Source organism: Macaca thibetana, chromosome 20 (assembly GCF_024542745.1).
Source record: "Macaca thibetana thibetana isolate TM-01 chromosome 20, ASM2454274v1, whole genome shotgun sequence".
In the NCBI taxonomy this organism is placed as follows: domain Eukaryota; kingdom Metazoa; phylum Chordata; class Mammalia; order Primates; family Cercopithecidae; genus Macaca; species Macaca thibetana.
This window is the reverse complement of record NC_065597.1, coordinates 55,086,062-55,102,135: the sequence shown is the minus strand read 5'-3', so window position 1 is coordinate 55,102,135 and position 16,074 is coordinate 55,086,062. Positions and strand designations below refer to the sequence as shown.

Sequence of the window (16,074 nt, the reverse complement as noted above, 5' to 3'; positions counted from 1 at the left end):
TTCGCCATGTTGGCCAGGCTGGTCTCGAACTCCCGACCCCAGGTGATCCATCCGCCTCAGCCTCCCAAAGTTCTAGGATTACAGGCGTGAGCCACTGCGCCCAGCTGTGTATTACTTTTCTAATCTAATTTCCAATAAACATTCTAAACAGTTACTTTAAAACTTGTACAAGTGATTCCATTCATGAAAAGGTCAAAAACAAGCTAAACTTATCTAGGGTGTTGGAGTTAGGATGCTAGTTCACCAGGTGGTGACCGGATGGGCAGATAATGCTCTCAACTCCTTATCTAAGTATAGGTTGCATTGGCATGTTTATGAAAATTCATCAAACTATACACTTATGATTTGTGCCCTTTTCTGTAATGTACATTCCAATAAAAAGTTTAAGGTAAGGAGAAACATGCTGAAAAGGTTCAAATTAAGGAGAGAGCCCTTATAAAGTTTAGGGGGCCTCCTGAAGGTTGCAATAAGAGGAACATACGTAAGGGTCATCGTTTAGCAAGGAAGTAGGCTCTTTGGCTGCCTGGTTACTTTTACAAGAGCATCAGGCATTCTTTTAGACTATTAGAGAGACCTCGGAAATCTACATGGTGATCCCTACGTCTGCCCAGGCACAGTTGTGATGGAGCAGGCAGCAAGGACAGTCTGTGGGAATCCCCCGGCTGGTAAGTGAGCTTAGCCAGTACTGCCATCTCCTCTTCCCTACTGAGACTATAAACTTACTTTCATGAAGCAACTTATAAAAGGAAAGAAAAAATAAAGTCAACTGTAATGGTGGTGAAGAAATCTAAGATAGTAATTATTCTTAGCCAAAAAACAGCTTTGGATAAAGAGGAAAATACTGCATTGTGCAATGCTCAGATCTAGGAACCAGTGGGCTACATATTACAGAAATAAGAAACTCATGAATATGTTTCCCGAAATATTCCAAGCTAAATCTACTGAATAGTTTCATACATGAATTTTGTACTTATTTAATTATGAAGGTCTGAACTGGATTCAGTTCCATGATGCTTTACAATATCTTATGGATAATATTAGATAATAAAGTGTTATTTGTAGATTTGGAGAACCTCAGGTATCTTTGGATACTTTCAGAATACCAGTGATCTAGCTTAAATGTTTAATCATCCTCGATGAAAACAAAGGAGACAACTTAGATCATAAACCAATTGTTTGTAATCTCCTACACTAATCAATAAGCATCATTCTCCCAACTTACAAATATTTACACTTCAGCTACACTTGAAAGATGTGCTAAAACGGCCGGGCGCGGTGGCTCAAGCCTGTAATCCCAGCACTTTAGGAGGCCGAGACGGGCGGATCACGAGGTCAGGAGATCGAGACCATCCTGGCTAATACGGTGAAACCCCGTCTCTACTAAAAAATACAAAAAACTAGCCGGGCGAGGTGGTGGGCACCTGTAGTCCCAGCTACTCAAGAGGCTGAGGCAGGAGAATGGCGTAAACCCGGGAGGTGGAGCTTGCAGTGAGCTGAGATCCGGCCACTGCACTCCAGCCTGGGCGACAGAGCGAGACTCCGTCAAAAAAAAAAAAAAAAAAAAAAGAAAGATGTGCTAAAGCAAGAATCAGTTATAGTGTTTTATAAATGCTCTAACAGGAAACATCAATACAATTTCAATTTATTAACTATTAGCAATAATCAGGCATCGAATAAACCTCACAGACTACGATAATACAATTAAGACTATGTCTCTACATAAATACAAACAGTGATGATCGTTTAGGACTATTCTGAAATCTCCCACTGAGTAAAAAAACAAAGTCTAAGAAACAAAGGAGGAAAGAGTTCCTTGACCACATAAAACATTTGGCTAGTTTACTAGTTTTGTTTTTAGACTAGAGACAGGGTCTCATTTTGTTGCCCAGGCTGGTCTCAAACCCTAGCCTCAAGCAATTCTTCCACTTCAGCCTCCCAAAGTGCTGGGATTACAGACATAAGACACCATGCCTAGCCTAGTTTAATAGTTTTTAAATGCCTAGTTTTTCTGCATTTTAGGTTTCTGACAAACTCTACAGTAGGTTTTTTAATTTTTTTTTTTTTGAGATGGAGTCTTGCTCTGTTGCCTAGGCTGGAGTGCAGCTGCATAATCTCAGCTCACTGCAACCTTCACCTCCCGAGTTCAAGTGATTCTCCTGCCTCAGCTTCCCAAGTAGCTGAGATTATGGGTGCTTGCCACCATCCCCAGCTAATTTTTGTATTTTTAGTAGAGACGAGGTTTCATCATGTTGGCCAGACTGGTCTCGAACTCCTGACCTCAAGGGATGTGCCCGCCTCTGCCTCCCAAAGTGCTGGGATTACAGACTTGAGCCACCTCACCTGGCCTACAGTAACTGGTCATTAAATTCAATGTAAACATATTCTATGCTCTTTTGATGTAGAATATGCTAAAATGGTACCTGGTGACTTCAATATCATTGCAAGCCATATCGTCCTAGAATTATAAAAGTGTATTTCAGAAATCCTGCTCAAGGGGAGGGTCTACTGTATATATCTTTTATGTTACTAGGTAAAATTAATGGATATTGAGAGTGTACATTTGCCTTTGTTTTGATGATAGATTTCTATTCAAAAGATTAAAATTGTATAATGTGATCACTTCTAAGAAAGGACTATGTAATTCTTTACTTGTTTGAATTCCCAGCACCTGGTTCAGGAAATAATCAAAGTTTTAGTAAGTACTCATTATAATGAACTACTTCACCATTCTAGTCTTTTACATTTTTCTGTGCACAGACACAAGAGTCCTGGGTCTACTGTACCAGTTTGAGGGGGAAGCATTTATATAATTTAAGTACAGTCCCCTTTTGGCGGGGAGCATGGGTTGGGACATGGACAAAGGTGTTCTGATGGGACACTGTCTGGTTAATATCCATTATTATCTTTGCAGTCAAGTGGCCTACACATAACTGAACTACTTAAATGGGACCGTTTATAAGATTAGCAGCATGGAGGGCCATTTTAACGCCCTAGTCTAGCATCTTTCATTTTAGTTTTGTTAAGCTAGGCAAAAGGTATTATATTATTATATTTTTTTATTGAGACAAGGTCTCGCTCCCATCTCCTAACCTGAAGTGTACTGGCACAATCACGGCTCACTGTAGCCTTGACTTCCCAGGTTCAGGTGATTCTCCCACCTTTGTCTCCCAAGTAGCTGGGACTACAGGCACACGCCACCACACCAGACTAATTTTTGTATTTTTTTGTAGAGATGGGGCTTCACCGGGTTGCCCAGGCTGGTCTCGAATTCCTGAGCTTGAGCAATCTGTCTCCCTCAGCATTCTAAAGTGCTGAGATTACAGGCATATGCCACCACACTCAGTCAAAAATGTAGTATTTTAATGATAAAATATCCAGCAAAAATGTCAACAAATCAAGATCACAGCAGAGAGAAAGCAACATGTATTTTATGATTATTTGAATGGAGCAAAACATCTGAACACATTGTGAAATAAGGAGCCATGATTTTTTAATTTTTATTTTTTTTCCAAATTTAGGATATGGTTTGGTAGTAGGTGGGAGGGATATGCGACCAAGGAGGAGGTGTAAGTTCCCTCTCTGGTGGGAAGTTCAACAGTGTGGGTAGTCTTCTTTCTTAAGCTAGGTGGTGGATATATGAGTATTCATAGTATTGTTCTCTTAAACACCATTCTGTATATCTTAAATATTGCATTTTTTAGGCTGGGTGTGGTGGCTCATGCCTGTAATGCCAGCACTTTCGGAAGCCGAGGCAGGTGGATCACCTGAGGTCAGGAGTTCGAGACCAGCCTGGCCAACATGGTGAAACCCTATCTCTACTAAAAATACAAAAATTAGCTGGGCATGGTGGCAGGCGCCTGTAATCCCAGCTACTCGGGAGGCGGTTCTTATTCTCAAAACAGTCTGTGTTAAAAAATAAAATGCTATGTCTAATTGCAAGTGTTATTTTACCAGTATGTGATTGACATAACAACAACACATCAAAGTGTCAAAAGTGTAACTCTCCTGCCGAGTGAATTACCTCAATTTCCTGTAACTGCTCCTGATTGGTTGTATACATCTGCTGAAGAGAGTCCTCCAACTCTGTGTTCCGATCCAGTAATGTCTTCCCAAGCTCAGCAGCAAGTTGGAGATCTAGCACAACAAACGAATCTTAGAATACAAATGATCTCACATCAACAATTTATACAACCGAGTCCTTCAAAAAAGAACATGTAGTTTAGGTCACATCCCAATGGAAGGTTGAGTGGCACAGAAGGAAACCTGAGTTCTACTTAAAATTCAGTTAAACTGATGCCTCCAGCAGGTAAAGTATTCTCTTATGTACCCATACTTGTAAGAAGTGAAAAATAGTCATCTACTTTATGGAGATGCAGTTATTTGTTCAGGAATGATCATTCCGCAGTGTTACTTCTAAAATCCTATTTGCTAGTAGAATCAATGTATCCATATCCTGACAAGTCTACTTTTTTGAATGGACCCTTGAGCCAAAGTATAGGTGGAGCTTTCAAAAATCTTTAAAGTTCCCATGAATTTGGCTGCTGTGAATACAACTGTTAAAGTTTATTGTCATATATCCTGGGCTCCTAAGGGGACTAAAAATTATTCAGTCAAGAAAAGGAAAAATACATCAGCATTAAGAACACTGCCCCAGGTCACTCTACTTTTCTTTGTATCCTTCTGCAAGATGAGCAACTAGAAAAGCAAAACAGCAATGTGGTTTTCGAGGTAATTACATGTCAGTAGCTCATACTTCCATTTAGCACAGAATTATATTTTATTTTAAATCTCATTTTTCAACTCTCTCTACTCTTAGGCATAATGTCCATAAAACAGGATTTGTTTATATTATACTCAACTCCCAGAAATGAAAATTTAGTTAACAATATAATAAAGGACACTAGTTGTAACATAGGTCATTGAAATACTTCTCTGCATAATAAATCTTATGGAGCAGGCCTTTGATACAGTGGGAAATGCACTGTACTCTGGGCAGGTAAGTCTCAGGCCCAGTTCTATCATTTACCAGAATACTTTCAATATGGTGACTTTAGAGGCCCCTGTAATTAGTATTCTTGTTTAGAGAGATGACTTATCAATATGAGATATGTCTTATCAATATGAGATTGTGAAAATCAAATGAAATAATAATACATAAAGGAGTACTTTACAAACTAAGTTGCAATATGCATACAAAGTACTACTAATATTCACTGATTCACAAATGAATGTTTTTGTCGCCAGGCACTATGCTAAGCATTAGCTACAGAAGAGTGAATAAAATGAAGTCCTGCTTTGCTGATATTCCCAGATTAGTGGAGGAAGTCAGACAAATGAGTAACTAAACTCACGTACTGTGATAAACAGTATTCATGCATGCATGCATATACTCAATAATATTAGACACTATTCTAGGCACTGGGATACTGCCCAGGAGCCATAAGGAACTCACATTAAAAAAAAAAAATCCCTGCCCTCATGGAGCTTATATTCTACTGGGAGAAACAGCAGAATAAAACATGACAGTGATAAATGCTAAAGAGAAAAAATAAAGCAAGAAAGAAGTACAGGAGGAGTGTGGATGTGGGAGGCTGAAATTTAAGAGCATGTGACTAGGGCCACATTAGAATTGATATATGAAGGAACGGAATAAGTGACCCATGTAGATCCGTGTAGGGAAACAGCACTCCAGGCAGAGGCAAGGCAAGTGCAAAGCCCCTGGGAGGAAGCATGACTGAGCCATTAAGGAGGCTGAGGAGAGTGGAGCAGAATGTATTGGGCGGGGTGTCAAATCAGAGGGGCTCCAAGATGGCCAGTATGGGGAGGGCCTAACTAAAGAGGTCAAGAGTTTGGCTTTTACCCCAAATGAAAAGGACTCCAATGGAGGCTTGACAGGATCACCCTGGCTGCTATTATACAGAGTGAATGGGACAAAAGTGGGAGCAGAGTGACAGAAAGATACTGCAATCATCTGGGTGAGAGATGATGGTGGCTTGGACCAGGGTGGCAGAGATGAAGATGGAGAGAAGAGGCAGAATTCTGACATGTTTTGAAAGTAAAGCTAAAGGATTTGTTGACCAATATAAAGTCTAAAAGATAAAGGGGGTAGAGGGGGAACCTGGATTTGGTGACAATGAACAAAGGGCTTTCTTTTTCTCTTTATTAGGCACAGTCTCGCTCTGTTGTCATGCTGGAGTGCAGTGGTGCACTCATGGCTCACTTTAGCCTTGGATTCCTGGGCTCAAGTGATCTTCCTGCCTCAGCCTGCCAAGTAGCTGGGAATATAGGCATGCACTACCAAACCCAGCTTACTTACTTACTGATTTATTGTAGAGACAGGGTCTTACAATGCTGCCCAGGATGATCTCAAACTTCTGGCCTCAATACATCCTCCCACCTCAGCCTCCCAAAATGTTGGGATTACAGGCATGAGCCACAGTGCCCAGCCTAGGGACCAATTTAGAAAGAGAGGTCATAAGGAAGGTCTGAGAAGACCTTTTAGCTGAAGCTTGAAGGATGAAGAACTTGCCATGAATTTGGCATATTCTACAACCTGACAAGCAGCCAGTATGATAGAGGCATGAGAGAGCAGATCATATAGGATTTTACAGCCCATGGTAGGTAAAGTTTAAGTTTTATTCTAGGTATGATGGAAAGCAGCCTCAGTTAATGTCATAAAAGTATTATGAAAAAAATATTTATCATAAAAACAAGGAAACTCACTACATAATTATTTTTAAACTTAATTTTTAGAGGTTGACAAATAATGCTTACTGGCTATCCACCACTGATAGTAAAACTTAGCCTTGAGTAAACGGTAACAACAGCATTAGTTGTTTTAATGTCTACTCAAGTGCATAATTAGTATTCTACTTGGTTAGTTTTCACTCTAGAAAAAGCAAAACCCACCACACCCAAATCCAGATCATTTAAAAATATTTTACACCCATTTAAAATAAAACAGTATACTGTTTGTAGATAGGTGCTAAAATACATTATCTTGTGATTTCAAAACTAACGATGTCTATTACAGTCATTACATTAAGACTAGAAACCAGGTGCAGTGGGTCATGCCTATAATCCCAGCACTTTGGGAGGGTGAGCCAGGTGGACTGCTTGAGCTCAGAAGTTCGAGACCAGTCAGAGCAACATGGTGAAATGTCATCTCTACCAAAAATACAGTGAGGCCCTGTCTCAAACAAACAAACAAACAAACAAAAAGACTTCCATTAATAGGTCTATGAAATAACTTGTATTTACAAAACACAGAACTTTTATAAATAGCTCAAAGCATTTAAGAGACATTAGTCTTTTTCTTGTCATTATTTGAGATGGAGTCTCACTCTTGTCACCCAGGCTGGAGTGCAGTGGTGCAATCGCAGCTCACTGCAACCTCTGCCTCCTGGAGTCAAGCGATTCTCCTGCCTCAGCCTCCTGAGTAGCTGGGATTACAGACGCCCACCACCACGCCCGGCTAATTTTTGTATTTTTAGTAGAGATGGGGTTTCACCATGTTGGCCAGGCTGGTCTTGAAATCCTGACCTCAAGTGATACGCCCACTGTGGCCTCCCCAAGTGCTGGGGATTACAGGCATAAGCCACTGCGCCCAGCCTACTTTTTGTTTTCCAGAGACATTAGTCTTTATTATCTTTAAAGGTATTTAGCCCAGTTTCTCAGCTGAGACAGCCTGAAGCACAAAGCTGTTAACTGACCTAATCAAGCTCCAAGGTGAGTCACAGATCAGACAGAAACTCTTAGGCCAACAGGTTTTCACTCTCACTCTCATCATGATTCTTTGTTATCTTCATCTGCAGAGTTTTAAGGCAATTGAAAGAGAAGTCCACAGGCTTCTTTAAGGTAGAGAATACAAATTTCCCCCGTGTTGAGGTACTTAATTTCTTCTTGTTTTCACAGATTGCAATGAGAAATTAAGAGTTCAACTATTTGGGTTTTTGTTGCCTGCTCTGCTAGTGAAAGCACATACAACCCCAGGCAGGTTAATACCTTGTTTTCATCAAACGAAAAAGGAACTATGGTTGAACATGTTCCAGAAAAAATGATTTTGTACTCACAGAGTATGTAATGTGTATACATAGGCCCACATGGAAGCTACCACACTCTATTAAAGACAAAGTATAAAAACATTACCTAGGTATTACTTAAGTCTTTCCTCCTTAAATGTGTAAAGTGGTGAGTAACTCCTCACTGGGAAGGATCAGATTCACCAAAGATGCTCTTAACTAGCAATCAAAGCCTGAGCCAAGGGCTGGGTGTGGTGGCTCATACCTGTAATCTTGAGAGGTGACAATGCGCTAGCAGCCCTCACTCTCAGCGCCCCCTCGGCCTCCGCTTCCATTCCGGCGGTGCTTGAAGAGCCCTTCAGCCCGCCACGGCACCGTGGGAGCCCCTCTCTGGGCTGAGGCTGGAGCCTCCTCCCTCTGCTTGCCGGGAAGTGTGGAGGGAGAGGCGCGGAAGGGAAAAGGGGCTGTGCTCAGGGACCGTGTGAGTTCCGGCGGGACCCGCTGGCCCCGCACACTGAGCGGCCGGCCCAGGGCAGTGAGGGGTTTAGCACCCAGGAGAGCAGCTGCGGGGGTTGCGCAGGGTCCCCCAGCAGTGCCGGCCCGCAGGCCCGGCGCTCAAATTCTCGCTGGGCCTTAGCTGCCTCCCCGCCCAGCAGGGCCCGGGACCTGCAGCCAGCCATGTCTGAGCTCCTCCCCAGGCGGTGGGCTCCTGCGCGGCCTGAGCCTCCCCTACGGGCGCCGCCCCCTGCTCCGTGGCACCTGGTCCCATCGACAGTCCAAAGGCTGAGGAGTGCAGGCCCGGCTCAGGACTGGCGGGCAGCTCTGCCTCCAGCCCAGGTGCAGGATCCACTGGGTGAAGCCAGCTGGGCTCCTCAACCCGATGGAGACTTGGAGAACTTTTATATATACGGAAAGGATTGTATGTGCACCAATCAGCACTCTGTGTCTAGGTCAGGGTTTGTGAATACACCAATTGGTACTCTCTATCTAGCTAACCTAGTGGAGACTTGGAGGACTAGCACTCTGTGACCCCATCTAGCTCAAGGATTGTAAATGCACCAATCAGCACTCTATGCCTAGCTCAGGGTTTGTAAATACACCAATTGGTACTCTGTATCTACCTAACTCTGTATCTAGCTAACTAGCACTCTGTGACTCTGTCTAGCTCAAGGATTGTAAACGCACCAATCAGCACTGTCAAAACGGACCAATCAGCTCTCTGTAAAGTAGACCAATCAGCAGATTGTGGGTGGGGCCAGATAAGGGAATAAAAGCAGGCTGCTGGAGCCCCCGGTGGCAACCCGCTTGTGTCACCTTCCATACTGTGGAAGCTTTGTTCTTTCGCTCTTTGCAATAAATCTTGCTGCTGCCCACTCTTTGGGTCTAAGCTGCCTTTGTGAGCTGTAACACTCACCATGAAGGTCTGCAGCTTCACTCCTGACGGCGAGACCACGAATCCACCAGAAGGAAGAAGCTCCAGACACATCTGAACGTCTGAAGGAAAAAACTCTGGACACACCATCTTTAAGAACTGTATAACACTCACCGTGAGGGTCTGTGGCTTCATTCTTGAAGTCAGTGAGACCAAGAATCCATCAATTCCAGAAACAATCTCAGCATTTTGGGATGCCGAGGCGGAAGGACTGTTTGAGCCCAAGAGTTCGAGACCAGCATGGGCAACATAGCAGGCCCTCGTCTCTTAGCAGGAAAAAAAAAAACCAAAAAAACCTAACTGGGCCAAAACCTCTCCAAGAATCAAGACTGACTTGAGACTATCACCAACCACTTTCATTCAATTATGGAACTACCTGTGCTACTTAAGAGCAGCCAGGAACCTCTTCCTTGCTCCTGCAGAAAGAGATGCCAAGGACAGCACTCTTTAGTAGATAGCAAACAAAAAAGAATTTGAGGCTTGTCCTTATCTCAATTCTTATTTCCAGTAAAACAAAGCACCAACCTGGCTCAGAAACCTGAAGTCTCAATCTCCTAAATATTTCATAGGCTGTTAAGGACAGAATTTTAAGGACAAGTCTCAACTACAAGAAAGCTCCTGTGAAGTCACACTGTATAATAGGATATTACTTCATCTGTTAGCTTAAAGACACCGGACTTTTTTTGTCTTTAAAAAAAGTTCATTTCCTGTTGAGTAGCAGCTGGCTTCCATAGCCGAAAGAAGCCAAAAGCTGGCAGTAAGCCTAAGGTTTTCTAAATAATTAGTGGAGGGAATAGAATATTGAATGTCCCTTACAGTTTTAATTAAGGCACAAAAGAAAAGGAAATAATATAGTTTCGAAGCTTTGTACACCTGTTCATCTCTACAGGATTACAAAAAGAATTTTCATTAAGAGGGTCTTTTCTAAGTCCTATTGAACTGGCCTGGCTTAGGCAACTACTAAAAACATCATAGATTTATTGCAGGCTTGAGAATTGCAACATATCAATACCTTCATATGTTGAATATTCTTTCACTAATGAGTCTTTGCAGGTAATAATATATTCTTAATGGTGTAAACTGTTAGCTTTAAACAGATACTCAGCTCTATACTTTAGGCAAAAAATTAGTACTGGCAGCCAAGTAATTTTTTTAAAGAACCTTTCTTCCAGAATTTTGAAAACTTTAAAACCCACCATGATATTTTTCCCATTTTACTTTAGTTTATTAAAAAAAAAAAAAAAAAAACATATTCCAATGTTGGCTGGTAGTCTGTAGGAGTAATTCACTAATATTAAGGCTGAAAGTTTTTCCTATTACAAAGTCAAATGCGTCATTTAGTGATGCTTCTGTTTAACTCCTGTTGCCAACGTTACTATAATTGGGAAAGCAGAAAACCTGAATATAAATATCAAGAAAAATGGTGTCAGTTTTAATAACCCTCCAAACAGTGATTCAGCAAAATAGTTGTACACAAGGAGGATGTACTCATCCTGAAATTTTAGGATTCCTTTAAACTAAGAGTTCATTTACTGATCCACATAACAGAAACCTGAATCCTTATTCTAAGTTTGCACAGCTCACCAAATGACAATAGCAGCTGGTTTAAAAGAAAATCCAGTCTCTGAAGTCCTTCCACCTTGTTCTCAGGGGCATGTTTCAAAGCAAGCACCATCATTACCTAAACTGAAGGCTCCTGCTGTCCCAGAAAATATCTTACCCACAGAGATTATTGTCAGTATTCCTATTGAGCCAACTCAGCCCTCTGACAAAAGACAGTCTCTTCATCAAAGTGTTTCGTAACAGCAAAGGGTTTTCTCCTCCTGCCTACACAAAAAAGCTTTACATGTTTCTAACAAGGTATGAATAGCAGACCAGAGTTTACTGAGGTTAGAATTTTCCAGCAATTTCAATTTAAAAAAGGATACCCTAGGAAACTTTGATACAAAGATTCAATCTATTTAGCTCATGGCTTCTACTACTAAAGGAAAACATTTTGTAGTTGTAAGAGTTTGAGAACAGGACATTAAAAGTTGTTTTCCGGCCAGGTGTGGTGGTTCACGCCTGTAATCTCAGCACTTTGGGAGGCTGAGGCGGGTAGATCACAAGGTCAGGAGATCGAGACCATCCTGGCCAACATGCTGAAACCCCATCTCTACTAAAAATACATAAATTAAATGGGTGTGGTGGCGCGTGCCTGTAATCCCAGCTACTTGGGAGGCTAAGGCAGGAGAATGGCTTGAACCTGGGAGGCGGAGACTGCAGTGAGCCGAGAGTGTGCCACTGCACTCCAGCCTGGGGACAGAGCGAGACTCCACCTCAAAAAAAAAAAAAATTTTCAGCAGTTCTCTCCAAATAAGCCTCACTCAGTAATAATGAGGATGTTAAAAAATGGACAGATGCCTGCACATAAAATCCCACTAGACCTGCTGAATAATCTGTTTAACAGGACAGACCTGCTCCCAAACTTAATTCAGCAGCAAGGGTCTACTGAGGGCCTACAACGTACGAGGCGCTGTAGTGGGCACATCCCATGCCACGAGGCAGCACCTCCAGGCTTCTCTAGTGAACAGATTCCTGGAACATTCACTCTATGGGAGTAGGAATCCTGCCCATCCAAACATGTGGGGAGGCGCTGTGGCCCCAGTGCCTAGGCGAATACCTGGCAAAGAGCAGATAATACATTTTTGAGAAATGAACAAGTTTTAAAATCTGTTAAAAGTTTAGGAGTTAACATATAATTTAGCAAAACTGGGGAAAGAATACCCTTTTATTCACACTGTAGCCTTTATTCTTTGACAGGCCATATTCACAAGTTATAACTGTTGGAATTTCACATCTTCTATTCGTACTCCATATAGTTGGTTATGACATAGAGGGGTATGTCAAAGTCCACTGTGATAAGGTAGCAGCCCTTTGGAAAACACAGAAATGCAACTGGCAGTAAAGAGGTTCAGACCTCTGTGTGTGTGTATGTGTGTGTTTTTAGACAAAGTTTCGTTCTTACCATCCAGGCTGGAGTGCAATGGCATGATCTCAGCTCACTGCAACTCCGCCTCCCAGTTTCAAGCAATTCTCCTGCCTCAGCCTCCCGAGTAGCTAGGATTACAGGGGGCTGCCACCACGCCCAGCTAATTTTGTATTTTTAGTAGAGATGGAGTTTCACCATGTTGGCCAGACTGGTCTCGAACTCCTGGCCTCAGGTGATACGCCCGCCTCGGCCTCCCAAAGTGCTGGGATTACAGGCATGAGCCACTGCACCCAGCCCAGACCTGTGTGGTTTTTTAAATTTTTTTTTTTTTTTTTTTTTTTTTTTTTTTTGAGACGGAGTCTCGCTCTGTCGCCGAGCCTGGAGTGCAGTGGTGCGATCTCGGCTTACTGCAAGCTCCACCTCCCGGGTTCACGCCATTCTCCTGCCTTAGCCTCCCAAGTAGCTGGGACTACAGGCGCCCACCACCATGCCCGGCTAATTTTTTATTTTTTGTATTTTTAGTAGAGACAGGGTTTCACCGTGTTAGCCAGGATGGTCTCGTTCTCCTGACCTCGTGATCCACCTGCCTCGGCCTCCCAAAGTGCTGGGATTACAGGCGTGAGCCACCGCGCCTGGCCAGACCTGTGTTTTTAACGTTAAACTTGAAGAGTTGATGACTTTATTTTGATCAGAGGTTAAAGAGAATTCCACGTGTAACCCTGACACGCTGCACTTGCTGCTTGATAGACTGAAGTGTTACAGCTGGTGGTTCCAAACAACCTCCAACAGTGGGAGAATGCAGCGTGGACTAAGGCACCTGATGGAAGAGAGCCATGAAAACACTTCTGTGCTAGTGCTTCAGTGCAGTTCAACAAATACTAAAATCGAGCTTCCAGTATGTGCCAAGTATTATGCTAGATGCTGGAAATACCAGAAAAAAGAACCTGCCCCCTCTATACCCTTAAGGATTTATGCTTCTTAAATTTTTTTTTTTTTTTTTTTTTTAAGACAGAGTCTCGTGTCGCCCAGGCTGGAGTGCCGCGGCGCCATCTTGGCTCACTGCAACCTCCGCCTTCTGTATTCAAGCAATTCTCCTGCCTCAGTCTCCTGAGTAGCTGGGATTACAGGCACATGCTAATTATAGGCACGCCTGGCTAATTTTTGTATTTTTAGTAGAGACGGGGTTTCACCTTGTTGGTCAGGCTGGGCTCAAACTCCTGATCTTGTGATCCACCCGCCGCGGCCTCCCAAAGTGTTGGGATTACAGGCGTGAGCCACCGCACCCGGCCTATGCTTCTTAAATACAGGAAAGAAAAATATTTAGTTGTGATGATACAAATTAAATTATAGGGAAATACTGCAATGGCACAGTGGTTGCCTCACAAATCCTGGAGAAACTATCAAACTAGGCCATCAATCCCTATGGGGAAATCTGAAAACAGGTTTGTTAAAACGTATGAGAAATTTGTCCTTTGGACATAAAGATGATGCCACCAAACACTGCACTGCAACCACTAAGCAGCTTGGACTCTATAAGCGTAATAAAGGTGAATTACTTTGGTTAAAGTGATTGCATGTTAATTTAAGAAATTATCTTCCTCCAAAAGAGGTGCTCATTTTATTTTCCTTTTCTGAGTTATTCAAGTCTACACTGTTTCCTTCTGCCATGTTCAGTGGTTAGCATGAACAAGCATCATCATCATTTAATATTTAACTAAATGAGATGTTAATTTTCACTGCAAGATTAGAGCTGAAAGCATTTACATAGAATTGCAGAAACCAAAGATGCCGGGAAAAATTCCTGAGGATTATTCAGTGTTCAGTATAGCGGTTAAGAATGTTTGCTCTCGAGTCTTAAGGGGAACCCTAGCACTCCCCAACATTATCACCTCTATTGTGTTACTGGGAGATAAATGAGCAACTCTGTTATGGGCCTATCAGTGTTAGGCACATCAAAAGTGTTCCCCAATTGCTAGCTCCTGCTATTAGTATAAAAAAAAGTAGGGCCCCACTGGCCCCAAAGTGTTGGCTGCTCTATGATTGTTCTCTGGAGACACCATCGGCAGGCCTATTTCTAAGTGAAAGCTGGCATGCAAACTGAAGTGGCAGAGGTAGAAGCGCTCTTCTGTCATTTCAACTGGCATCTGGTGAACTATGCGTAACAGCTTAATTCCCAACTGAAAAAAAACTGTTAACTAAGATGGTAAGGAAGGGATGGGGGTTTGAGGAGTGACTACAACTCCTCCTTTTGAGTGTGTGGGTTCAAAAAACACTCCCTCCCCCACTTAGCTTTAGGCAAGCCACTTAACCGTTTCAACCTCCGCTTTCCTCATCTGGAAAATGGGATAACAAAAGTTACTCTCAGTGTAATTGGATTGTTTGTACCTCAATGGATAAATGCTGGAAGGGATGGACGCCCCGTTCTCCATCACGTGCTTATTTCACACTGCGTGCCTGTATCCAAACATCTCACGTACCCCATAAATAGATACACCTACTATGTACCCTCAAACATTAATAAATTTTTTAAAAGTTACTGTCTCCTAGAGTTACGGCGCAGAGCGCACAGCTCCCGCTACATCGCAAAACCACTACCACCTGCAGCAGCCGGCCCTCCGTGCTGGCCAAGAAAGGCGCTGGGCTACACAGCCTGCGAGGGGGCGGCTTCTCGGGCTCTGCCACTTACTGCGGGACACACTGGCTCACTCGGTCTGCCTCGGAGGAATGCAGTGAGGATTAAACTAGCTAATCCACGGAAAGCGCTTAAAACGGTGCCTGGCGCGTCCCTGGCCCCCATGCGCCTCGGGGCTGATATTCAACTGCGCATTAGCAGGGCCGTGGGCCCCGCGCCGAGGCTTCCTGCGGGCGGGATCCACGGGCACGGCCGGCCCCGCCGCCAGGTGAGCCCGAGCCCTTCCCGGCACCTGCATCCTCAGCCGCCAGAAAAAGCAACTTTTTAACAGTTTCGCAGCGGGGGCCTCCCGGGCCAGGCCGCCGCCGCCGCCCACCCGCCCGCCCGCGGGGCGCCCCCGCCCTCACCTTGCTGGAGGTCCTGGTGGTCGTACCACGGCTCGTCCTCCTTCATTTCAAACTCCTCCACCAGGTTTTCCGCCAGCATCTCGGCTGGGTCCTCTAGGGGCAACGGTCCCCGCCGCCGCCGTCCCGCCTCAGCCGCTGCCCCGAGCTCTTCCCTGGCCCCTCCGCCCTCAGCCAGAGCCGCCCTCGGGCGGGACGCGCCGCCGCCCAGGCTCCGCCGCGCCGCCTCAGCCCCGTTCCCGCCGGCGACCGCCGCCGACCGGCCGGCTGCTTCGACTCGCCTAGCGCCTCCCAACGGCCCCAACGGCCGGGCGTTACGGCGCGAACGTAGGGAGCCAGGTTCTCACGCTGCCGCCGGTCTTCACGCCGCCGCCGGGCCCAACGTGGCACTTTGGCAGAACCCTCCCCGGCCGGGGATGCGATTCAAACACCCGGCGGCTTCTCAACCAATCGCGAGCGGGCCGCTGGCCGAGCGACAGGGACTTCGTCCAATCGCGTCTCTCCAAAGACCCGCGGCTCGCCCGGTTTCGAGGCCAAGCAGCCAATGACGGGCCCCGAATAAACAAAGAAGGCGGGGAAACAGTGAAGGGGTGCGGCCGAAAGCCCGCCCCCTG

At 44.3% G+C, this 16,074-nt stretch overlaps 1 protein-coding gene across 2 annotated transcripts in view; it reads right to left on the bottom strand.

The window, feature by feature from the left end:
• The window catches only part of CDR2 (cerebellar degeneration related protein 2), a 31,184-nt gene extending 15,326 nt beyond the window's left edge, over nt 1-15,858 (bottom strand). The window contains exons 1-2 of one of the 2 annotated variants that reach the window (XM_050774039.1): nt 15,464-15,858; nt 4,022-4,134 (exon numbers count right to left, since the gene is read on the bottom strand). In XM_050774039.1, the coding sequence (XP_050629996.1) occupies nt 4,022-4,134; nt 15,464-15,542 (192 nt within the window). In that variant the 5' untranslated portion in view covers nt 15,543-15,858. Of the gene's footprint in view, nt 1-4,021; nt 4,135-8,286; nt 9,232-15,463 lie in introns of those variants that run through there. The other variant, XM_050774040.1, reaches the window with a different exon arrangement.
• Between the last annotated feature and the right edge of the window lie 216 nt (nt 15,859-16,074).